Source organism: Bubalus bubalis, chromosome 16 (genome assembly GCF_019923935.1).
Source record: "Bubalus bubalis isolate 160015118507 breed Murrah chromosome 16, NDDB_SH_1, whole genome shotgun sequence".
In the NCBI taxonomy this organism is placed as follows: domain Eukaryota; kingdom Metazoa; phylum Chordata; class Mammalia; order Artiodactyla; family Bovidae; genus Bubalus; species Bubalus bubalis.
Window position 1 is genome coordinate 22489181 of NC_059172.1, and position 27218 is coordinate 22516398.

General features: G+C 35.1%; 1 protein-coding gene across 1 annotated transcript in view; it reads right to left on the minus strand.

Annotated features, from left to right (window-relative positions):
• The window catches only part of ELP4 (elongator acetyltransferase complex subunit 4), a 244308-nt gene that overhangs the window by 145064 nt on the left and 72026 nt on the right, over nucleotides 1-27218 (minus strand). The window contains exons 5-7 of the mRNA XM_006060815.3: nucleotides 26297-26436; nucleotides 8625-8709; nucleotides 3612-3800 (exon numbers count right to left, since the gene is read on the minus strand). Of these exons, the coding sequence (XP_006060877.1) occupies nucleotides 3612-3800; nucleotides 8625-8709; nucleotides 26297-26436 (414 nt within the window). The remainder of the gene's footprint in view (nucleotides 1-3611; nucleotides 3801-8624; nucleotides 8710-26296; nucleotides 26437-27218) is intronic.

The following is a 27218-nucleotide window of genomic DNA, read 5'->3' on the forward strand; positions in this document are numbered from 1 at the left end:
CCCATGGATGCCTAGACTAGTACCTGCAATAAATATTTGTTGACTGAATAAGCTAAATTGTTCAATCACCATTTAAAGTTTGACTTATTAGAGTCTTCAGGGGTGGCACTGGTCATAATTGAGAGGAAGCTACTGTACGATGTTAAAAACAGTCATGTTACAACAAGGGGATGTTACTAAGACTTCAGTGGCCGCTTGACTCCAGCCATGCTTTCTAACCTGTCTCGCCTGTGAGAAGATCTTGTCTGTGTCATTCACGAAAAGAGGCAGAAGGCTGAAGACGTCTGTTGCTTTGATGCACTTACATACCTTAGTTTTCATACCTGATCTCTGTTCAAATTCTCAGTTTTGGAGGTCTGTTTAAGTAATAATAGTGAAGGTGACAATTGATAACATATAATGTGTGCCTTCCATGTGCCAGCACTGGGTCAGTCCATGTTATTGCTAATGTTCTGAATTTTTAAAAAGAAGAAGCTGAGGCTGAGAAAGTTAGACTTGACTAAACCATGCAACTAATTGGGTCTATCTCCCTCCAAGGCCCAGGTTCTTTCTATCACTGAGTGCTACTTTGTGCACAGTTTGCTTCTTAATTTTGGCCCTATTTAGTACTTCATTAGTACCAAGCAGAATAGCATGGTAGTTGAGTATGGTAATTGAACGGGGACCTGCTTAGATCTAAATCTTGCCATTCCACTAGTTGTATGATCTTGGGAAAGTCACTGAAATTTTCAGTCTCTTGTTTCTTATCTATAAAATGGAAATAATGACAGTACCAATAATATAGGACTAAATGATGATGATATATAAGGATTAAATGAGTTAATATTTGAAAAGATCTCAGGACTGCAACTGGCCTATAGAAACCACTGTGTAAGTTCTTATTAAACAAACTCACAGTTTCCTGATTCTGTATATGCATATGTCTTTGATTAGGTTTGTAAGTACTTTTTATTCTCTTAGCCTAAACATTGTGATTTTCCTTGCCAGTCTTTAAGAGTTAAGATTTTTATCCACTATTTATTACATATGATGACTGGTTTTAGCAAACTATTAAGTTTTACATTTTCTCCTATGTATTTGGATAAAAAAGAAAAATGGTCAGGTGTCATGCTCAATGAACAAGGAATTTTTTTTTATAACTCTAGTGATATTAGGACTATATGATAGCTAGGCAAAACTGTTCAGGGAAGAGACTGGTGTATTTATCACCAAAGTCTGACCATATGTTTTCCTATTTCTACTTCAAAATAGTCTCTTAATTGGTATTTTAAAATGTATAATTTAAATTATATCTTTTTCAGTAACATAAGAAGTTAAAAATATCTATAAAATACCAAAATTCAAACACTGGTTAATGTTCAGACATCCAGTTCACCTTATCATCTCAACCACTGTTTAATCAGTGGTGAATACTGGATGATCTAAGGTCTTATAATATTACTCCTCTTCCCTTAGACAGAGGCTTAGAGGAATCACTGTCACAAACATTCACAACAGGTTTGGAATCTCTTCTCGAAAAAGCAAGAATGATCACCACCAAAAATGGCTTAAAAATTTTTTTTTCTTTCTCTTCTTTATGGCATAGGCACCCTTGGAATATATTTTAAAATCACATATATACATATATTTGTTTCATAATTGTTTTGGTTCTTAAATTTAAGTCTGTGATTCATTCTGAATTGTTTTGTGTGTATGACATGAGGTAAGGGTCCAAAGTTCATTCTTTTGTCTGTAGCTATCAAGCGGTCTTGCCAATTGTTCAAAGGCTGTTCTCTTCCTGTTAAATGGTCTTGGCGCCCTTGTTGAAAACTGGTTGAGCATAGATGCCTGGGTCTATTTCTAAACTCTCAATTCTATTCTGTTGATTTATATGTCTATTCTTATTCAAGCACTAGACTCCTCATAAGACCTCCAAATTTCAATTATATCTGTTATATTTCTGTTAATTTAACTAAATGTAAAGTTCTCATGGACCTCTGGAGTGTCACCAAGTATACAGTCCTTGTTTCTTTGACTTGCTTGAATATGTCATTTAAGTTCAGATCTCAGTTGTAAAACAGTGATAATGCTTAACATATCCAAGGACAGGAGCCTAGCTTAGGTGAACCCTTATTTTCCTATGATTCTAGAATCTGATTTTCTGGGTTCAAATTATAGTTTTTCAAGTATTTAACTTTGATCTAATTTCTTAATTTCTCTTTACTTCAGTTTCCTTATAAGTAAAATGGAGACAATGATAGCATTTACTTAAAAATTCCGTAAGAATTGTTAGGTACTGACCTAAAGCGCTTGCTGATTACTCTCATCGTTATAATTGCTGTGTCTTAGAGAAGTAAAACAAACCTCAAAACTTCTCTGCTATAATTTACTCCAAATCAAAATGTTTTAGTATGTTCATCAGAAAAGATTTAGTGATTTCAGTGATTTAGTTATTTTGACTTTCACATTCCCTTCATTGCAGCAGATATTTCAGTTATTTCTAGTATCATGTTGCAGTTTATATGTATACACACACACACGTTATAGTGTATATGTGTATACTGCACACACATACACACACACTCACTGTGGAAATACTTCCAAACTTGCCATTTGAATAGTCTTAGGAAAAGAACTTTTTTAAACTGATGAAAAAATCTTACAAAGACCCTTCTTTCCCTGGGGAGATTGGTTTCTTTTTCTGAGAGTATGGCTTCAGAATAATTTATACACACACACACACACAAGAGGCAAGAAAGGGACCAGTCTTATGCAGATCAGGTTCTTTCTTCCTCATTTTTTTTACTATGGTAAAATATATAATGTAAAATTTACCATTTTAACCATTTTAAAGTGTACAGTTGAGTGGTATTAAATACATTCATAATGTGTTACCATCACCACCAGCTATCTCCAGAACTCTTTCCATCTTCTAAAATTGAAACTCCATACCCATTAAAACAGTAAGTCCTCATCCTCTCCTGCCGTCAGCTCCTGGCAACCACCATTCTACTTTCTGTCTCCATAATTTTGACTACTCTAAGTATGTCATATAAATGGATTCACAGTATTTATCTTTCAGTGACTGATTTATTTCACTTAACAAAATGTTCCCAAGATTTACTCCTGTTGTAACACACATCAGAATCTCCTTCCTTTTAAGGGATGAATAATATCCTGTTGTATGGATACGCCACATTTTGCTTATCTATTCAGCTGTCAATGAATAGTCAGGCTGCTTCTGTATTTTAGGTCTTGTGAATAATGCTGCTGGTACATAGGTGTAAAAATATCTCTTCAAGATCTATATTCAGATTGGTTTTATGATCAATGAAAAGATACTGCAGCAAAATCAACCTCACGTCACAAAGATATTAGCAAGTTACCAATAAATTCAAGAAAAATTATAATAAAATTAGTGAAGATGAAGTTACCATATACTCACTGTATACGAAAACCATAGATACTAAAGAATTGAATAATCTTAAAAGATATCTTGCTGCTTTGGCATTTTAAGCATCTAAAATCTCTTTTACACAAACGGCACGTGAAAATAATTTATAAAGCGTTTATATACTGCTCTTTAACAATGACCCATGAGTTAGGAGAAAGCAGTTTTGGGAAATTCTTACCTGGATAAGGTGTGTTGGCATTGTAATGATACAAGCTGAAAGAGAGGTTCGCAGAAGCCCACGGAGTATATAGAGGAACTTCGTGAGGCTGTGACTCGTGTCACAGTTTTCTGTACAGCAAACATCATCTCCCCACAAAGGTGAACCAAGATTCTGGATTCCTATTCTTAAAATGTTTTTCTGTTTTTTCTAAGGGAAAGTGAGAGAGAAGTAAACACATTAAGTTTTAGTAAATGACAGGATACCTCTTTTACTTTTATCTGCCAGTTTCTATTTTTATTCAAAACAGATCCGAGAGATAATGTCAACAGATGTGGGAAAAAACTTCATGTAGTATCAATAATAAGGCAATATAAAGGAGATCTTTCAGATTATGATACAATAAAAAAATAGCAGAACTATTTTTTTCTTGTGCTTTTTCCTTTTGAAAAATTGAGTATCACAGGCCTTAAACTTTTAATTGTTTCTAAATTTTAACAGTGACTACTCTAAGAATTATGTTTGAGGCAATTAAAGTAATACATAACAAATCACAGATAATAATAGAGAGAATCTAAACTAGCATGTGCACAAGCCATTCTTAGTATTACAAAATTCTGTTTTACAATAAACTACAGAGTGCTCACTATTTCTCAGATAAATTCTATCATGTTAATTGCCTACTATTCTGTTTGGAAAAGGTTTAAAAATGTATTTTTTGGTGTTTAACATTTTGCACTTGCCTCTATTTTTTCTTCTTGAAGCTACTTTTATGATAATTTGACACTTTTCACAAAACAGGTAAACATTTAGAACTTGAGCCCATTGACATTAAGGTCAGAATAACAGTTAATGATATTTCTTGGGAAAAGAGCATTGAAAAACCATTAAGTAAAACCTAATTTGAATGTCAATAAATGTCTGCCAGCAGATATGTTTATAATAAATCTTACTGTTTGGGTTATTCTAACCAGACAAATGTTTTGCAAATGCTTTCCTTAGCAATTCAGCAAAATTTCTAGGCAAAGGAAGGAGCTATTAGCAAAACCTGGCACATTGAAATAATTGGAAAATCATTACAATTCTAACAGGAAAAATAAGATTTATTCTCCTAAAGCAAAGATTTGGAACATGCCTCTTTAGAACCGATTTCTGATGAAACAAGATCCTAAACTTGCTATTGCTATAAAATGCCACTAATAAAATTTATGAAAGTGATTTTGTGTATTCCTTTTCAAGGAGGATTTATTGATAAAAGGAAGTAGGGAAAATGAATAAAACATTGAAATGTTACAAGAGGAAAACCTAAGAAGACAGTAGTTAGTAAGATAGGTAAAACAGAGGCTTTTAAATCTGCACTGTATAGCTATGTATGATTTTGGACAAAACACTTACGTTACTTAGGTCCTAGTTTTCTCATCTCTAAAAAAAAAAAAGGATAGAACAGAAGATTGCTCTATGAGCCTATGCATGCCTGAGTGTGTGCTTAGCTGTGTCTGACTCTTTGCGACCCCATGGACTGTAGCCTACCAGCCTCCTCTATCTTGGGATTCTCCAGGCAAAAATACAGGAGTGGGTGGCCATTTCCTCCTCCAAGGGATCATCCCAACCCAGGGTTCGAATCCAAGTCTCTTGTGTCTCCTACACTGGCAGGCAGATTCTTTACCATTGAGCAACCTGAGAAGCCCCTATGAGACTACATAATTCCCCAAATATATAAAGTGATACAACAGCCTGTATAAAACTATGAGAATGAAATTTAAAATGGAAGAATTTAGTCTAAGCACATTTGAGAAAAACTTTTTGACTTCAAGGACCTACGGCACAATGACAATAAAAGGCCATTGGGTCAGTTTCTTTTCTGCTTGCCTTGAGGGTATGACGACAATATGATACCCTAGGTTGTGATCCTCAACAGTCCATAAAAAATGCTTTCTTTGTATTTCTGTATTGAATAAAATAATGTAGTATATGTTAGAAGTATAAATAAATTTCTGATGAGTTCCTGTGAAGTATCTGTGACATATAACAGGTTATTCATTTTTCTGTATTACTTAGAAACTCAGAATTCAAACAAAATGGCAAGAGTAAGGTTCATATTCTCATCTCCAAACTTGCTATCTCATGATCTATAGTGTACGTTAGATACCTAAAAGAATGAGCAACCTGGAAAAAAAAATTCCCAAACAAAATCTAGATATTAGAATGAAATCTGATGGTAAAGGGAGAGCAGCTTCATATTGTGTACCCTGTCAACATTTCAGAAGGGTCAGCTGTATTTAACCCACAGTCATCATTACCTACTATTGTTGTATCAAAAAGTTTATACAAGTTTATAACAAAATTGCTGTCAGGTGCAGAATCAGGACAACCACAGTTTAGTGACTTTGACAGTTACACTGATATACATGTATGCTGCTGTTACTGCTGCTAAGTCACTTCAGTCGTGTCCGACTCTGTGCGACCCCATAGACAGCAGCCCACCGGCTCCCCCGTCCCTGGGATTCTCCAGGCAAGAACACTGGAGTGGGTTGCCATTTCCTTCTCCAATGTGTGAAAGTGAAAAGTGAAAGTGAAGTCGCTCAGTCGTGCCCGACTCTTAGCGAAGCGACCCCATGCACTGCAGCCTACCAGGCTCCTCCGTCCGTGGGATTTTCCAGGCAAGAGTACTGGAGTGGGGTGCCATTGCCTTCTCCAGATATACATGTATAGGAAGAATGAAAAGATTAAGCCAGAGAATGAATGAGTGATAGATATTTAAGTGAAGTAGGTACATAGCACATTAGAACATAATTGAGTGTAATACTTAGCAGAGATAATACATTTATAGTTTTAAAAATATGACAGTATTGTAAAAACAAAGGCTGAGTTACAAATTTCCTGTGTTGTTTGGAACATATAATTCCTTGCTATACCATATAATAATGGGACATACTGCAAGGCATAATAAAATAAAAAAAAATAAACTTTTGCTGACAGCTGAACAATAAATAAATTTATTCCTTTGAGAAGATCTAAAATAGTTAATCTGGTACTCTAAGCAAAAATCAATGTTCAAATTTCATTTATTGTATTATTTCTTACATATCTGAAAATGAAAAATAAAATTATGACAGCAATTTGTAAATGTTCCCACTCCAAATATCTTTACAGATAAGCTACAATACTTTACTTACTACCAGTATTAATTATACAGTAGTATATAATATTCTGCTCCTTAGAGTCCATTTGTTGACTCCAACTAGTTTATTTGAAAATGTTGTGACACAGAAAGTAAGATGAAAATATCCTTTTAAAAAGTAGGATTTACTTCAGTGTCAGGATATTATCTTGACTCAGGAATAATATTTTTTGAAGTAGTGCCTGATAGATGTATTTTTGTGGCTTCTGGAAGTCATCTGAAGTTTCTGAGACAGATAAACAGACTAGGTAATTTAGCAAATGATGCAATCCATAATTCAAAAATATACAAATTTATTAACTAAATTTTAGTTCCAATAAAATAGGAAATATATTTATAATAACTTACTGGCATATTTAATTAAAATTATTTTTTAGCATTCCTGGTACTCACCATAAAAATGTATTTCTCAACCCTGTTTAATCTTTATGAAAGTTACAGACCCAAACCAGTCTGTTGTCTATTAATGTTCATAAAATAAAATATCATTTATTTAAAATGGTGTTAATTCATATTCAAAGAAACAAGTAAGAAAAGCTTTTCATTCCATCCTAATAATAGCTTACTTTTAAGGGTTTTTGGATGTGTGTGTGTATACATACTTATATATCTAAGTATGAGGGTATTTATTGCCTTTGCTTTTCTTGCATTCTGTAAAATTTCTTGCTCTTAGAAGATGTGTCATCCTACAAGAGCAGCAGCTCTGCACAATGTACCACAGGAACTGTTATGACATGCCTGTTTCCATAGTTACCAGAGCGCGTGGGGAGAGGTGTCTGTCAGGGACCAATTTACCTCTCCAGACGGGCACTGCCACCAAAGAGAAGACATGGAGCCCATAAATCTTAGCTAGACCAAAAATGGAGCAACGACCAAAATAAAACTGTACTAAATACCAAGGGCTGTCACAAAAACTGTAACGTACATGAAAGACCATCTATAAATGAATGTGTGCCTCACCATATACACATAAATGTTTTTAACCTGCTATTAAACTGATGATCAAAACAGATTCTAAAAGTATTTCTTTTGCCATGGACAATGTGTTAAATATAGCAATAAAGCTAAAGAATATTTAAAAATCTATGATACAAATTAAGAGCAAGTGTGGTTAATAATGCCAAAAATAAGACTTTTGGCTTTTTTGTCTTCTTCAACAAAAATAATGGTGCTCTGGAAATAATTCTGCTAAAATAATATAAATGAAATGCAAATCTTTTAGCAGCAATAGCAATTAAAAATCACTGAGGAAGAATTGTGAAAGGCATGATATCTAGAAATAAAATTTCCCTCATTTTGTTCAAGTTAAACTAACCGGAACATTTTTAATGGTAGGAATCCAGAGGAAATTTTAAAAAATAGAGCTACAGAGAAATAGTTAAGATATAAAATATCTTAATGTAGCAAATAAAAAAATGCATATTTTATGCAATGAGACAACTCAAAGCATAATATAATAAATAAAATCTTGAACCTCGTAATTCAAAATTAAAGCCTGAGTGACATAACTGTAAAAAATTAAGATAGAAAAATACAAGTCCTGCAAATTTAACAGTAATTTTCAAGCTATGTTATTTATTAATTCCAGGCACTACAAATACATATTTAAAAGTAATTCATGTTGACAATGCATATGAACATTTTCTGTGTATCCACTGAGAACTTAGCACAAATTCAAAGCACACATTTATAGTCAAACTAAGGCTGCATGTATTCTGCTTATTTACATCCTCTGTGTTTAGAAACAGCTTGCTCACTGTTGATTATTCTAAGCCCTTCTGGTTCTAGCCCTAGAGAGTTTAAAAACAACATTACATACATGATTATAAAAAGGTTTTGAAGTTTCTCAATACCTGGGGATTGGATCCATCAAATCCTTCCTTATAAATAATGTTCTGGATAAACTGTAGCAGCTTCATGTAGCCAGGGGTCAAAGAACTGTTGATAAGAAGTGGTTCAAATACATAAATGGGCTTATTACACAGCAAATACAAACTGTAAGCTACAACATTAAATAATTAATTAAAAGATACACATTTATGAGATTATACTTAAATATCAGATAAGCCAAAATAATATAAATAATTCTAAAATAAAAAGTCAGTACATGCATGGAATAAGTTGCATTACCCTATATTAACTAACTCAATGCTCTTGACATCATGGGAAGATAAAAATCTGTGGAGACGGAGATGACTTAATTTTATGTCAGGTTTAGATACCACCAAGAAAATTAATGATTTAATGAAGCAACCTAAAAGATGAAGCCACTATAGCTTTTCAGGAGTAATCATGGATAATTAACACATAGTTAATGAACTGCTATGCCAAGTACACCTGAATCAACATCCTGATCACCTGAGTTTATCTTCCATCAAAGTTTTAATATTCTTAGAACAAAACTGCAAAAATAATACTCATTCAAAAACAATGTTTTAAGACAAAGAAGACAAGTGGATATAAACTCCACTTTTGTTTTTAAAAAGATGACAAAAACATAAAAATTTAAGAGGATAAACTATTTCCTATATGAATATTAGCATTAATGTTACTATTTAAAAATATTTTACAAGTGCTATGAAACATAACAAAAATTTAATAAGAGTTAAGAAAATCTGCTTAAATACTAACTGAATTTAAGATTCTTCATGATGGACAACTTGTGTGCTATGTCTGAACATAAAATGAGATGATGATGAAATTCTGGAGCATTGCAATTCCATAAGAACTGAAGTGCCTAATACTGTAGAAGCTGTGGGTGATCTTAAAAATACAAAAGCATTTGCTTTACTGTGATCTTAAGTAAAGTGATCATATAGGTAGAAGTACCTGCCATAGGAAAGAAGAAAATATAATTTGAAGCATTCAGGTAACATTAAAGAATACTCTTAAGAAGCTAGGAAATGCAGCAAACCATTTAAATGTGTACAAAATTAATGATAAGTGGTTCAGCAAAAATATATGCACATCTTTGTAAACATTTTATTGAACAGTCACATCCAGTTTAAAAGTACATCTCTAATAATAACAACAAAAGAAAACCAAGAGAAGAGAATGGTGTTTTGTGCAAAACAAGTATTATTCCAATTGAAGGATTTGGCAACACAATTATTTCTCATATACTTATTTCTCCATTTTCAATGAAAATACAATGGATTACATGAAGGAGATATTTTTCTACTTTCATGAGTGAGGAAATGTGTCTATAAATAATCATATTCCACAAGGACAACAATGTGACTATTTCGCATCTTAACACATATTTGTCCTAGCGAGTCCAACTTTTAGAACAGTGTTTTTGTTTGAACACAACAGATTCAATTTCTATCTGGGTCAATTAGCTTCAGCGGCTACAATCTGCTCCAAGATTTTATTATGAAATGAATTCCAGCCAATCATTTAACCAAAGTCACTATGGGTTAAAGGAGGGTGGATCAGAAACATATCCAGTGTATCCTAATCCACCAATAATGAATCTACCTAAGACCATTATTATTTCATATATTCAAAAGGTTTCTCAAGTATTTTTCCCTCTGCCCTAAGTTGTTCGATGATACAATCTGCTTCAAGTATTTGGTGGTAAATTTGGTGTCTAAAAGGCCCATTACTAAATACCACATACATAAATTACTTTTTTAGTTTTAGTTGCTACCATTTATCCATTTCATCTTTTCACAGCTTGATAAGATAACTATAGTAGATCTTCAATCGTTTGGAGACAGTGGTTCTTCTGGTATGAGAACAAAAACAAGACATAAAGCCAAATATGCCCTAGTCTTTTTTCTTATTTCACACTGACATACATAATCCAATCACTAACAGTGATTGCTACTACTACTGCTAAGTCACTTCAGTCGTGTCCGACTCTGTGTGACCCCAGAGACGGCAGCCCACCAGGCTCCCCCGTCCCTGGGACTCTCCAGGCAAGAACACTGGAGTGGGTTGCCATCTCCTTCTCCAATGCATGAAAGTGAAAAGCGAAAGGGAAGTTGCTCAGTCGTGCCTGACTCTTAGTGACCCCCATGGACTGCAGCCTACCAGGCTCCTCCATCCATGGGATTTTCCAGGCAAAAGTATTGGAGTGGGATGCCATTGCCTTCTCCAACAGTGATTAAAAGATTATAATAAAATAAATTTCTCCAAACTAGCAAGATTTCTAGGAAAATAAAACACTTTGATCAATGGGAAAAAAATCATACATTTAGGTATATTGAGGATATTCATTTTTAGATACATGGGATTAGAACTTTTAAAACTGAACTAGTTTATATAATATTAACATTAAAATACTGAGTATTGTTAATCTTCATGAGATACAAGTCCTTGTCAACAATATTTTATAGTAATATATTTTTTACTGAAAATAAATATCTTGTGTCATCTAAATTTTTTTTATTAAACCTCTTTAATTTTGAGGATGTTGCCTTTTTTTATTTGTTCAGCAGTCTAGTAACTCATAAAACAGGAGTTGTTAAGAAGTAAATCCAGTTACAAATATGACCCTGGATTCCTTATTAATGTTTCCAAACATTTAACAAAAGTTAGTTATCATGGTGTGTACAACATATCCCACAGGCAGCACATTTCAAATCACGTATATTATTTTGCCTGATTTTCATAATTTTTGATAACTTTCATAGTAAAATTACCTATCATGAAATACTACAATGTCTTTAAAACTACGCTGCTGCTGCGGCTAAGTCGCTTCAGTCATGTCAGACTCTGTGCGACCCCATAGACGGCAGCCCACCAGGCTTCCCTGTCCTACAACGGTACAAAAATGTTAAAAATTAGAATTTTAACTTTACCTTTAAAACATAGGGCATTTAAAATTTTCTTTAGTTAAAAAATTGTCCAGGTGCATTGTTTATGTATCTGGTATTACCATGCTGTCTGATAGGAATTTCTTTATATTAATAAAACAAATATGGACAAAAGGGGTCCAATTACCCAATGTAAACCTATATGCTGATGCCCAAGTTAACATCTTTAAAAAGTTGATAAAAAACATGAGACTTTCATGCCTTATCAATGTCCATCCTCCCCCAATTTTCAGCAATAGGTCCAAAGGATCATTTGCATCAGAGAACTGTAATTTATATCAAGGAATGGCATTAGTTTTCCTGTGAAAGGTAATTTTGTCCTTTAATCTCATTGAGAAAGATAAAAAACACTACTGTAAAAAAAAATCAGATGTACATCTAGAAAATAAATCTGGTAATCAGATAATAAATAATACATAATTACCTTGCACCTTCTCAAACAATGAACAAAGGAATACTACGGAGGTCTTAATGTGATCAAAGAATAAATGTATCAACAACAAAAAAGCTTAGGTAACAGGAGATAAGATTTTATCTGTGAAAATACATTACAAAAATAAAATCAGTGTATGTGAAATTAACTAGTTGATAAGTGAAAGTTAACTCTTAGATAATAAATATATCAACTGGCAAAGTATCTGGCACATAAAATACTCAAAAACCTTTTGCATCACTGTCACATCATTTGATCATTATGTAACTTTGTGAGGTAAATACAGCCATTAACTCCATTTTATGGTTGAGAAAATTAAGACCCATTAGAGACTAAGTAATTTGACCATGGCTGTACAACAATTAAGTAACAGAAGTGGCACCTAAAATTCAAGTTTTCTAAAACTTCAAGTTCTTTTGGTTAAACTAGAGTGAGGTCCAGATTCAATGAAAAGTCTCTGGATCCAAATACAGATGAGGTTTGAACATGGCTCAATTCAACACAGTCAAAGTATTCAGGTATATAGTCATATATATGGGTGTGCCCACTCAATTGTGTCTGACTTCTTGTGACCCCATGGACTATAGCATGCCAGGCTCCACTGGAATCTCCAGGCCAGAATACTGGAATGGGTTCCCATTTCCTTCTCCAGGGGATCTTCCGACCCAGGGATCAAGCCCATGTCTCCTGCAGCTCCTGCGATGGCAGGCAGATTCTTTACCACTGAGCCACCTGTCATAGGGAGGTATTTTTCTTTTAGTTGCATTGGTGAGGACTTTACCAATAGGTAGGCCTTGTATTAACTCGGTATATGGTTTATAAAGAAAATTCAATATTGAAAAGCACAGATTTGCAAATATAGAAACTAGGTACCAGTATAGCACAATGGAAAGTGTGCTCAAGATCTGGGTTCTAGTTCTATCTGTACCAGCAACTGGAGCAGAATATGTGATTTGAGGCAAATTCTTTAAATTTTCTGTTCTGAACTTTGAAATGTTCTTATCTGTAAACCAAAGGAACATACTAGATAATCTCTGTTGTCCATTAAACTTAAAATTATATGATTCAAGGATTAATTTTCTTTTCTATTTAAAGAATGACTTGTCTCATTAAAATGATTCACTGTTAGCTTTTTAAAAGTAAGAACTTCTGGTGCATTTAAATATTAATGTTAACTACTTCTTAAGAAGAGAAACTATTATAACTACCAATTATGACTGACTTAAACTAAAGATGAAGCATTTTTGATATTATGCAAATCACTGAGAAAATATAATTTGTATTACCAAAAAACTATTTATACATATATTTCAGGTATTCATCTATGACAAAGGGTGAGACATACTTGTAAGGCTATAGGCACAATATCAAATGTTTCAACTAACTGTGTAAAATAGTTTGCTGAGCTAAAGTTATATTAGCATACAATTTGCATGTGGTTATAAAGACTGTGAAGTCTATTCACAAGTAATTTTCAAGTTAAAAATTCCATTATTATTACACTGAAGGATGTCATTTATTGATTTTTCTTTTCTGATGCTTTTTGCCTAACGACATTGAGTCTGATTCTCTTCGCCATGGATACTCAATTAAGAGAACATAAAGAGACCAGGAATGTGTTAAGGGAACAAAGGTGGGCTGTGGCCAGCACAGAGCTCTGGACCACAGCTGGGAAAGTACTAAGATCATGAAGATAGAAGAACTGTATGCATCTTGAAACAACCCACTGACTGACAGGGACACTGCTGAGAATGGTTATGATCTTTCATGAAAAATAATTCAGTTCAATTAGTCTGATCTGAATTATTGATATAAAAAAGTCACTAGATTATGTCTCCTACTACCCATCTTTACTGCTGTCATCTCTCCAACTTTGTGTCATTACTCATCTTTCAAACACCCTGGCCTTTCAGTTTCTTGACCACCTCTCTTCCAACAATCATGTCTCCATTCAACCTCTAATACCCATTTCCATGGTCATACCTTAGATCTTGTCATCATCAATAACTGCTATCCTTGTATAATCTCAGTTCATATACTCTCCTCCCTACAACCACCACTTTCTGTCTTTTCAGTCAGAGTACTATTTAACTAGAATAGTAGTTTTGCTGAGAAAGTGAGACAAAGCAAGAGAAGGGCAAGGAAGTGAAGATTAAAGCTGACCATGGATCAAGATGGTTAATTAGCTGAAAGAGTGTATCAAGGCAGGTGAGGGATGGTAGCCAACAGTACAGTGGTCTCAGTAAAGTCAAATGCTTGCATGGGGCTTCTGCATAGTTTATTTATTTTATATATAGTAGTTTGTGCTTTTTAATCCCCTATCCTTATCCTGCCCCTCCGTCCTTCCCTCTCCCAACTGGTAACCACTAGTTTGTGCTCTATACCTGTGAGTCTGTTGCTGCTTTGCTTTATTCATTCATTTTATTTTTTAGATTCCATGCATAAGTGATAACATAGTATTTGTCTTTTTCTGACATTTCACTAAGCATAATACTCTCCAGGTCCATCCATGATGTTGCAAACGGCAAAATTCCATTTTTCAATGACTAAGTAATATTTCATTGTATATGTTACATCCTATCTTCTTTATCCACTCATCTGTTAATGGACACTTAGCTTGCTTTTATATCTTGGTTATTGGAAATAATTTCACTATGTAGATTGAGATGCATGTTTTTTTTGGTAAACATGTATCTTAATAAGTGTTTTCACTTGTTAAGTCTTTTAATAAGTTACTTTCAGGAGTGAGCTAAGTACTGTGGAAGGCACAATGCACATGGCCACTGTTCACTTGTGGGCCTATATATAAGGAGAAACTGAACTCCAAATGTGCTTTTCTCACACCAAAGAATGGGATAGGGAAAAGAGAGCTGATTGTCCAGATTGAAAAATTGGCTGAAGTAGTTTTATTTTTTTCCCAAAGAAGAAATAATTTTCCTGATTCCTATAAATGGTATGATGGCAACAATGATAACGTACACTCTCACTTTTGACATACTTTCCCAGAACTGTTTTAACAATGCACACTTGTACAATTAACACGAGTGACATTTGTTTCTCTACACTATCTTTAACACAACACATTATCATTTTAAATATTTAATAGCTGAAAAAATGGTATTTCTTTGGTTTTTGCTTATATTTCTTCGATTACTAGTTCAGCCTTATTAGCTATTTCTGCATCTTTTTTGAGAACAGCCTCTTGATTTTTTCTGCCCATTTTGTATTAGGGCATTCAACTTGCTGTTACTAATTTAAAAATGGCTTTAATTTACTAAATATGTTTAAGTATATATCTATATACACATATATTTGTACTTTTAAAAATTCTGAAACAATCTCAAATTTATAGAAAAGTTGTATATATAAAACAAAAATATTTATATGTATATATAAAACAATAATACAGCCATCTGACTTAGGATATTGATATAATTAGGAAATGGATACTACCATCAAAATCTTCAGATCTCATTCAAGTTTGGCCACCTGTGCTATTATCATCCTTCATCACAAAAGGATTGAATTCAGAATCAATTCAAATTGTCTCTTCAGCCTCCTTCAATCTGGAAATTCCTCACATTTTTCTTGACTTTTATAATCTTGACACTTGAGGATTCCAGGCCAGCCATTTGGTAGAATGTTCCCAATTTGGGTTTGTCTGATGTTTCCTCATGGGTATATTTACATTATGAATACCTGGTAGGAATATCACAGAAGTGTTGCTGAGTTCGTTTTACTTCATGCTATCAGGGGATACATAACTTCAATTTACCCCATTACTGGTGACCTTAATTTGATTAAGGTGATGTCTACCAGGCTTCTCCACCATAAAATTATACTGTCCCCTTTTTAGTCATCAGTATTTTGTGGGAAGGTACTTTGAGGGTATGTAAATATCTTGTTTGTTAATAATGTATTTATTTGTTTATTTTTGTCTATAAATATTCATGACTTCCTGTTTTATTAAATGGGTTACAATCCATTACTATATTTATTTATTTTGATGTTCAAATTGTCTTTTCTTTGGCCAGTAGGAGTTCTTTTGAGCTGGCTTCTTATCTTTTTGACATGCCCTCATCATTCTTCAAGCACATCTGAGAATAAAAAAAATGTTACAGATTTACTGTTTTCTTTCCTTTGAATCAAAGATTTCTCCAAAGAGTTCTGATTCCTCCAAAGACAATCCCTAGATATACTGTTTGCTATTTCCACTCCAAGATTTTAAACACTCTCTTTAATTTTCTTCTATTACTTTTACAATTTAATTTATTGTATTTAAATCTTTAACTCTTTGGAAATATAGTTTGATATGAGATATAAAGATTTCATTATATTATCCCCAAAGGGTTAGACTTTACACACTTATTTGAAATCCCTTTCCTTTATGAAAAAAATGTTTTCATCATAAAAATTCAAACATATAAAACATAGAAGGGATAGAAAAAAAACAACCCAAAATCCACCACTCAAAGGTAAACATTGTTAACAATTTGACGAACATTCTTTCAGATACTGCTCTATATCAATCCCTCTTTCTTTACTGAGAAAAATTACTGTGGGATGTTAGGAAGCACGATAATAAAAATGTTTGATACTGAAGAGTATTTTACCAATAAACAAACATAACCAGAGTTATTATGACTATTTATTTAATTCTGGCATTTCACTCATAGCCTTTCCAATACTAATATACATATATATACTGAATCTCATAGTGTAAGGCGAGCATTTAGCTTCCAGTCTTTCCTGAGTTTTTTCGACCAAATATCACTAAGTATATTTAAGAACCTAAATTAATGTGTACTGAGTTTTTGTTAGAAAAGAATTTCAGAGAAGCTATATAAAGTTTTATACAAACAGGATTGCTGTTGCTGTTTAGTCACTAAGTTGTGTCTGACTCTTTGCAACCCTATGGACTACAGCCCACCAGGCTCCTTTGGCCATGGGATTTTCCGGGCAAGAATACTAGAGTGGGCTGCAGTCCTTCTCCAGGGGATCTTCCTGACCCAGGGATCGAACCCATGTCTCTTGCATTAGCAGGCAGAGTCTTTACCGTCAAGCCACCTGGGAAGCCCTATATACATATGCCCCATGGGAAGCCCAGGGAATATAGGTAGAAACTGCTTCTACCTATATCCCTTCATGAATAAATTTTTAAAGCATGGTATGACACCTGCCTATTTCTCTGAACTCATCAACCCTATTTCTCTGAACTCATCTTTGTAACACTTGTTATCACTCACTCTATTTCAACAACTAGGCTTTTCAGGTACGTGAAAACACTAATTACTTTCTTTTCCTGGTACACCTGCTATTCCCTAAGCCAAGAACATTTCTTGGCTTAGTGCTCTCTGTAAGACCACTTTTTTCTTCTTATGATTTTTTTCAAGTCTCAGGTTCAGGTCTTCAGAAAGGCCTCATCCTAAAACAACATAAAGTTTATTACCTCCCCCCTCAATGTATGGAGAGTGTTCTCTGTCTTTATACTACTTATCACAATTCATAACGAGATCTTTATCTGTTTACTTGTTTCTTTTTGGCTGTGCCCCAAGGCATGCGTGATCTTAGATCCCGGAGCAGTAATTGAACCTGCGCCCCCCTCTGTGCTGGAAGTGTGGTCTTAATCACTGGACCACCAGTTAAGTCCCCTCTTGTTTTATTAATTTTTTTAATTGTACTTTCTTATTCTAATTGTCACCTTGCTTATTTAACTTATATGCAGAGTACATCCTGAGAAATGCTGGGCTTGAAGAAGCACAAGCTGGAATCAAGATTGCAAGGAGGAATATCAATAATCTCAGATATGTAGATGATACCACCCTTATGGCAGAAAGTGAAGAGGAACTCAAAAGCCTCTTGATCAAAGTGAAAGAGGAGAGTGAAAAAGTTGGCTTAAAGCTCAACATTCAGAGAACTAAGATCATGGCATCTGGTCCCATCACTTCATGGCAAATAGATGGGGAAACAGTGTCAGACTTTATCTTTTTGGGCTCCAAAATCACTGCAGATGGTGACTGCAGCCATGAAATTAAAAGACGCTTACTCCTTGGAAGGAAAGTTATGACCAACCTAGACAGCATATCGAAAAGCAGAGACATTACTTTGCCAACAAAGGTCCATCTAGTCAAGGCTATGGTTTTTCCAGTGGTCATGTATGGATGCGAGTTCGACTGTGAAGAAAGCTGAGCGCTAAAGAATTGATGCTTTTGAACTGTGGTGTTGGAGAAGACTCTTGAGAGTCCCTTGGACTGCAAGGAGATCCAACCAGTCCATTCTGAAGGAGATCAGCCTTGGGTGTTCTTTGGAAGGAATGATGCTAAAGCTGAAACTCCACTACTTTGGCCACCTCATGTGAAGAGTTGACTCACTGGAAAAGACTCTGATGCTCGGAGGGATTGGGGGCAGGAGGAAAAGGGGACGACAGAGGATGAGATGGCTGGATGGCATCACCGACTTGATGGATGTGAGTTTGAGTGAACTCCGGGAGATGGTGATGGACAGAGAGGCCTGGCGTGCTGCGATTCATGGGGTCACAAAGAGTCGGACACAACTGAGCGACTGAACTAAACTGAGCTGATTCTAAAAAAATTTTTTTTTAAATTATGCTTTCTTATGGTATATATGGTCAAGGATAACAGTTTACTACAGTAAACCTAGAGCTTAGCATGATTCTAGGCTCATAAAAGGTACTCGGGAGCATACAAGGTAGTCACGCCAGAGAAGGTGTTCAATAAATATTGTTAGATATATGGTTATGCTTACTTACACCTGTAAATGGCACTATCCTAGTTCTCATGTCTAAAAGCATTCTTGATATTCCCTTTACTCTTTCCACAACCACAATGATATCAAAGAGATCAGAGAGGCAGCAAGGAACCAAATTAGGTAAGGACATGTAGACCTTATGGATCTCTGTTTGCATATAGGTTTTTTATTCTGGGTGAGATGGGATGTCATTAAAGGTTTGAGCCAGAGGAGTGATAAGAGCTGACTAATGCTGTAAAACTGTACTGTCTAATAAGACAGTACTTGTCACACATGGAATGCGAAATCAAGTTGGCCTTAGGAAGCATCATTATGAACAAACCTAGTGGAGGTGATGGAATTTCAGTTGAGCTATTTCAAATCCTAAAAGATGATGCTGTGAAAGTGCTGCACTCAATATGCCAGCAAATTTGGAAAACTCAGCAGTGGCCACAGGACTGGAAAAGGTCAGTTTTCATTCCAATGCCAAAGAAAGGCAAAGCCAAAGAATGTTCAAACTACAGCACAATTGCACTCATCTCACATGCCAGCAACGTAATGCTCAAAATTCTTCAAGCCAGGCTTCAACAGTATGTGAACCATGAACTTCCAGATGTTCAAGTTGGATTTGGAAAAGGCAGAGGAAACAGAAAACAAATTGCCAACATCTGTTGGATCATTGAAAAAGCAAGAGAGTTCCAGAAAAACATCTACTTTTGCTTTATTGACTACGTCAAAGCCTTTGACTGAGGATCACAACAAACTGTGGAAAATTCTTCAAGAGATGGGGATACCAGACCAACTGACCTGCCTCCTGAGAAATCTGTATGCAAGTCAAGAAGCAACAGTTAGAACTGGACATGGAACAACAGTCTGGTTCCAAATTGGGAAAGGTGTACGTCAAGGCTGTATATTATCACTCTGCTTATTTAATTTATATGCAAAATACATCATGAGAAATGCTGGACTGGATGAAACACAGCTAGAATCAAGACTGCCAAAAGAAATATCAATAACCTCAGATATGCAGATGACACTACACTTATGGCAGAAAGCGAAGAACTAAAGAGCCTCTTGATGAAAGTGAAAGAGGAGAGTGAAAAAGTTGGCTTAAAACGCAGCATTCAGAAAACTAAGATCATGGCATCTGGTCCCATCACTTCATGGCAAATAGATGTGGAAACAATGGAAACAGTGTCAGACTTTATTTTCCTGAGCTCCAAAATCACTGCAGATGGTGACTGCAGCCATGAAATTAAAAGGCAGTTGCTCCTTGGAAGGAAAGTTATAACCAACCTAGACAGCATATTAAAAAGCAGAGACATTACTTTGCCAACAAAGGTCCATCTAGTCAAAGCTGTGTTTTTTCCAATAGTCATGTATGGACGTGAGTCGGACTATAAAGAAAACTGAGTGCCTAAGAATTGATGCTTTTGAACTGTGGTGTTGGAGAAGACTCTTGAGAGTTTCTTGGACAGCAAGGAGATCCAGCCAGTCCATCCTAAAGGAAATCAGTCCTGAATATTCATTGGAAGGACTGATGCTGAAGATGAAACTCCAATACTTTGGCCACCTGATGGGACAAACTGATTCATTTGAAAAGACCCTGATGCTGGGAAAGATTGAAGGTGGGAGGAGAAGGGGATGAGAGAGGATGAGATGGATGGATGGCATCACTGACTCAATGGACATGAGTTTGAGTAAACTCTAGGAGTTGGTGATGGACAGGGAAGGCTGGCATGCTGCAGTCCATGAGGTTGCAAAGAGTTGGAGATAACTGAGCAACTGAACTGAACTGAAGTCACACATAGCTACTTACACTTAAACTAATAAAACAAAAATTTCAGTGTCATATTGAAAATACTCATTATTAGTTGCATGTGGCTTGTGGCTGCTATTTTGGACAGTGCAGGCATAGAAAATTTCCATACTTGAAGAAAGTGCTATCGGACAGTGCTATGTAAAAAAGCTCATGAGGGCTGCTTTGGACACAAAAATAGGAGCCACCAAAAGCAGGGAGCAAGATTAATTAGGAGGCTATGCCAAGAGTCCTGGAAAGAAATATGGGTGACTTAAGTTTAGCATGGTGGAGGTAAGGGATGCAAGAAGTGATCGGAATCTGGATATACTGAAGATACAGTTGACAGGATTTACCGATAGACTGAATATAGGGAGTGAGACAGAGAAAGGGTCAATAATTGGAGAGAGACAATTGTTGGAGAGACACAAGGGAGACAAGGGTCAACAATTGCTTTATTGAAGGAAGACTAGAAATATGAAAGAATATACATAAGTGGGGTGCCATCGCCTTCTCCATTAGCAGCAGCAGCAGCATAAATATGAAAGAATATACATAAAATACATACATAAGAGAGAGTACGTCTACGGGCAAGATGACTGGGATTAGGAATGTGGGAATAAGGTGGAAGATACCAAAACAACCAATGAAAATAGCATGCTAGAATGCTAGAATGATCAATTAAATTCCATGTATCCAAAGGCCCCCTTGAAGAACAGAAAGAAGAAAGAAAGGTAAACATATAAGCAAGTCATTTCTCTTTATTGGTCAAAATGAGGTTCAGGATAATAGTTCTCTCTCTACAGTTTCAGATAGCATCTTTTTACTTTAATTATATCACCAGCAGATAAACAGGTAGATAAAATTCCTCCTCACACTTACATCTTTGCTTTTCTTTAGCTCCGAGATTTATATCATTATATCATTTATTATATATCCTTTGAATAGAGTAGTTTATAGTCCACTTTTGTAACTTTATGACTGTTATGAACCTTTAATCTCACCTAGAAGCTCTCTTCCAAAATTCCTTTTTCGTGAGTAAATTTTCTACTTATAACTTCTACATATACTGTGGTTCTCTGCTTCTCAATCTAAGAAAAAAATCTGTATTTTTGAAATAAAATATACTCTTACATGGCTATGTTTCAGTTATTGGTTTCATCCCACTAAATCCCTGTGCTAAGAACAAGACTACAGTTAATTTGAGTTATAACTATATTTTATGCTTTGATTCACTAATTCATTGACTATCAACTTAATACTTGTGTCCTAGATTCAGACAATACATAGATGAAAAAAAATTATAACTTTTCCTCAAGGATTTCCAAAGCTTGGTGGGAACATAAGAATGTAGACAAAACAAATAATTAAGTGTAATGAAATTAGTGTTTTGACAAAAGTGCAAACAAAGGAATATTAGTAGGAACATATGGCGGAGAAGGCAATGGCACCCCCCTCCAGCACTCTTGCCTGGAAAATCCCATGGATGGAGGAGCCTGGTAGGCTGTAGCCCATGGGGTCGCAAAGAGTCGGACATGACTGAGTGACTTCCCTTTCAGTTTTCACTTTCCTGCATTGGAGAAGGAAATGCCAACCTACTCCAGTGTTCTTGCCAGGAGAATCCCAGGAACGGTGGAGCCTGGTGGGCTGCCGTCTATGGGGTCGCACAGAGTCGGACATGACTGAAGCGACTTAGCAGCAGCAGCAGCAGCAGAACATATGGGAAACACACAGCTATGATTTGTCTAGGAAAATACTACAGAGGTTTATCTAGAAGTTTCATTTACTATAGTAAAGAGACTTTGCAGGATAAGAAAAATGAAATGACTGCTAAAATTGTAAATAATATTCCTATCCACTTTCCACTGTTTTTCTCCTAGAAATTCTCCCAGAAAGATAGCTAGTTCTCTTAGAATTCAGTTCATTCTAGTTAATACAAAACTTTTAGCTACTAATAGCTATTGTTGGAGAAGGCAATGGCACCCCACTCCAGTACTCGTGCCTGGAAAATCCCATGGATGGAAGAGCCTGGTAGGCTGCAGTCCATGGGGTCATGAAGAGTCAGACTCGACTGAGCGACTTCACTTTCCCTTTTCACTTTCATGCACTGGAGAAGGAAATGGCGACCCACTCCAGTATTCTTGCCTGGAGAATCCCAGGGATGGCAGAGCCTGGTGGGCTGCCGTCTATGGGGTCACACAGAGTCAGACACAATTGAAGCGACTTAGCAGCAGCAGCAGCAACTGTTAGCATAGATATGTAAAAGTAAAATCTTGAATTTCAAAAAAAACCACATCAAAACAAAATCAATTATTTACTACCAACTGTATGCAAACTCAGTATTAAAGACCCAACATATTTATAATTTTAAAAGTACCATTTTACAATATAGTGGGTAAATTAGTTGGCTTGGGGCACTAGAACAAAATATTGGGTGGCTTAAACAACAGGAATTAATTTTATTGCTGTTCTGGAGAGTAGAAGTCCAAGATCATGGTGCCAGCAGGGTTGGTGTCTGGTGAGAGTCAGGGTTAGTGTTGGGTTGCAGATGATCACCTTCTTGCTGTGAGCTCACATGGCTTTTCCTGGGTGTTTACTCAAGGAGGGAGCGGAGAACTCAGTGTCTCTCTTTCTTTTTTAAGGTCACCATCCTATCACACCAGGGCCCCACCCTCAAGACATCATCTAAGTGAGTGAAAGTGAAAGTCGCTCAGTTATGTCTGACTCTTTGCGACCTCATGGACTATACAGTCCATGAAATTCTCCAGGCCAGAATACTGGAATGGGTTGCCTTTCCCTTCTCCAGGGGATCTTGCCAACCCAGGGATCAAACCTAGGTCTCATCTAACTAACTCCCAAATGCCCTATCTCCAAATTTTGGGGATTAGGGTTTCAACATATACATTTGGCGGGGGGAGGTGGATGGGATGAATACTAACATTCAGTCTGTAACAGTAGGTTAAGCAGTATGTTAGTAGATTCATGAATAAATAATAAAGAATTACAATATCTTTCTAGTAGAGAAAAAGAACTGTGCTTGGACATACCTATTAGCAAAGCTTACCTCAAAACAACATCAAATTTAAAAAAACAAATTGTAAACTGTTTTAGAATTATTCTCAAAATCAGTTTTTCTATTGTTTTATGTTTGAGGTGACCAGATTTATAACAGTAAAATACCAAAACAAAATTATCTAGGCAATATTATTGTGATACATTTCAAGATTCTACAACCAGGCTTTATTTTTTTAAACTGTAGGTATGAACATTTTCCATTGGCAAATATACCAGTAATTTTAGTTATTATAGATTTCAAATGACCTTCAGTTCTTCTTACTGTAAAGAAAAAACTTTATAGGTTTCAACAGTGCCTTTAGAAATTATAAAATTATATATTATATCCTCATACATGATAGACAGCCATATCCTCTAGTCTTAATTACAGGAAAAGTATGGACAAGTGTAAGGCTTAGCTTTATTGTTTTATAAATGAACCAGTAAAGTTCATTTTAGTGAAATGAGCACACGCTTTTCATAAAATAAATCTCACATGGTCAAGTACCCATTTTCAAAATTAATTTAATTACATGTTTAAAGTTTAATTACATTTAATTAAGCATTTAAGTTTAATATGAAATAAATGAATTATCAGTTAACTACTATGAAATGAAATACTGCCTTGATAATTAAAATCTATGAATTTTCCTGTTCCATGTAAAACTGTTAGTTCTCAAAAATATTCTTAAAATATATTTAAAAAACTACATCCCCATATCTAATCAAGGTATAATTTTTCTGGTGCCCAGCTTCTTGTTGGGTTATACATTTACTGCAGCAGTAAATGGAGACAGCCTGGTAAAGAAAAGAGAGCAGGGGGTTTTGGATACTTGGGTTTGGTGTCAGCTTTACTCACTCAGACTAAAACAGTGGTAAAGCTGTTCAGTGTCTTTGACCTCAAGTTTCCTACAAAGTGTGGATAATACTGCTTCTCTTGTAGGGTTGTTTGGAGGATAAATGAGATAGCCCATAGTCTAATGCCTGGAATATTACCTGATATTGATCAGGTTAATTGACAAATGTTAATTTCCCACCACTTTAGTTGCTAAGTGAATAAAAACCACTTTGTATTTTCTGGCTTAAAAGGTTTCATCTTTAATTTTTTTTAATTACAATAGTAACACTATATCTTTTTTCATGTATTTACATCATAATTAATGTACATTTTTCAATTCCCTAAGCACTCCATGAATGGAGACAGAATAGCATTACTACCAACAGAGATTTTTAAATCAGAAAGAACCGACTTTGAATCTGGGTTTTATGATTTACTTTTTGAGAAATCATGGAGACACTATTTTAATCTATTTCCCAAGTATGTGTATATGTATGTCTGGTTCAGTGAATGACAAAAATTAGAAACTAGTATTATCAATAAAGTCAAATAAATGGAATAGTCTTCACTAAACTCTCAGGCAATATTTCTGGGAAAGAGACTCTAGATTTTTAAATCATACATCAACATTTAATAACTCATTTCGTTTTGAAAATAATGGTTTTACAGTGTAAAAGAAAACAACCTATTCTGTGAAAACCTTCCCTTGATTCAACTGCAAGCAGTATGAATTAAAATTAAGTATTTCTTTATTGTTGTTCTGTCGCTCAGTCATGTCTGACTCTCTGTAACCCCATGGATTGCAGCACGCAGGCTTCCCTGTCCTTCACCATCTCCTGGAGCTTGCTCAAACTCATGTCCATTGAACTGGTAATGCCATCCAACCATCTCATCCTCTTCCTTCTCCTCTTGACTTCAGTCTTTCCCAGCATCAGGGTCTTTTCTAATGAGTCAACTCTTCGCATCAGGTGGCCAAAGGACTGGAGCTTCAGCTTCAGCATCAGTCCCTCCAATGAATATTCAGGATTAATTTCCTTTAGGACTGACTGGTTTGCTCTTCTTAAAGTCCTAACACTTTAGAAATTATTCAATGTCAAGTCTTTAATTTTCAGAGTTTTGCCTTAATAAAGTTAGTAGCAGTATGAATTGGAGAAGGCAATGGCACCCCACTCTAGTACTCTTGCCTGGAAAAAATCCTATGGACGGAGGAACCTGGAGGCTGCAGTCCATGGGGTCGCTAAGAGTCAGACACGGCTGAGTGACTTCACTTTCACTTTCATGCACTGGAGAAGGAAATGGCAACCCATTCCAGTATTCTTGCCTGGAGAATCCCAGGGACAGGGGAGCCTGGTGGGCTGCCGTCTATGGGGTCACACAGAGTCGGAAATGACTGAAGTGACTTAGCAGCAGCAGCAGCAGTATGAATATGTTGTGTTGGTTTATTATGTATCCAAAACATGGAGCAACAGCAGGATTTTATACCATTTTCACTGCTATTATTATCAATAAGCAATATTTATGTATCTTGTGCATTTGGGGATGAAAGATCCTATTACTGAATTATTTCACATTTTATTGAAAATAAACAGTAGTTATTACAAATTTGGTATCCAGATTTGTCAAGTTGCAAATTAAAGAGTAATGATAGGTCCAACAGTTACAGGATTAGAAAAATCACATATAATGAAATAACATAAAATATTAAGGTTACATATTACTTAGAAAACTAACATTTATTAGGATTTGTTCCTTTAAATAGGCATTCTTTCAAAGACTGTGGTAAAAATGTATTTTACTAACCTTTGAAATCAGAATTGAAATCATTAACTTACCAGGGTTCTACATTAAATGCTGATGATATTTTTTCTGGGAGAAAAAATCCATGCCACTTTGAGGTCTCAATGAGTTCTTGTGGTATCCTTTTTGATATATCATAATAGTGACCAAATCTTGAAGATGATACTGGTCCAGCCTGATAAGAAAATCCACACTGGTTGTTAAAAATTTCTTTTCTTCAAACTGTAATTTACTTATTCTACATTCAGCAAGATACTGATATATTTATGCATTTTAATTCAAATATGGAAGAACTGATATATATAGACTTACTACATTAAAAAATATATAACAAATTTGAAATATATCTCTATCCAAATATACCTTTATCCAAAGTTGAACTACTAACGGACTCTGCATGGCAATAGTTTCTAATAAAATCTCTGATCTTTATTTCCTTAATTTTCACTGTCTTAAATGCTACAAAACACAAAAATTTTAGAACACTCAACAAAATCAGGTACTATTTATAGAAACCGAGGCACTGCACAGAATAGGTTCTTAGCTTATTTCACTAAGTAACAATTTTGTAATTCAGAGAAGAAATAGACATTCGCTTGCCACTAGGTGCTTGCATTTAAAGACTTCATGAATTCATATTAAATTAAATCCCCACAAACATCAAATTATACAGTAATACAGAATTTAAAAAAATTAAAGTCTAGTAGAAACACTATTCTCAGATTCAGAGTCTGGGGGTTTGTCATTTATTTGATATACAGAATAGCTCTTCATTCCTCCATAAGGTACTATTTGTTTTCATTAATAAAAAAGACCTATCAATTGGCTTAATCTAATCTTTTCAATACAATATATACAGATGCATGGTTTCAAAAACATGATTTATCCATTTGCCACGAAATTGCTAACACGTACATTATGTCACATTAAAATTTGTTTCTTAAAAAGAGGGTATAA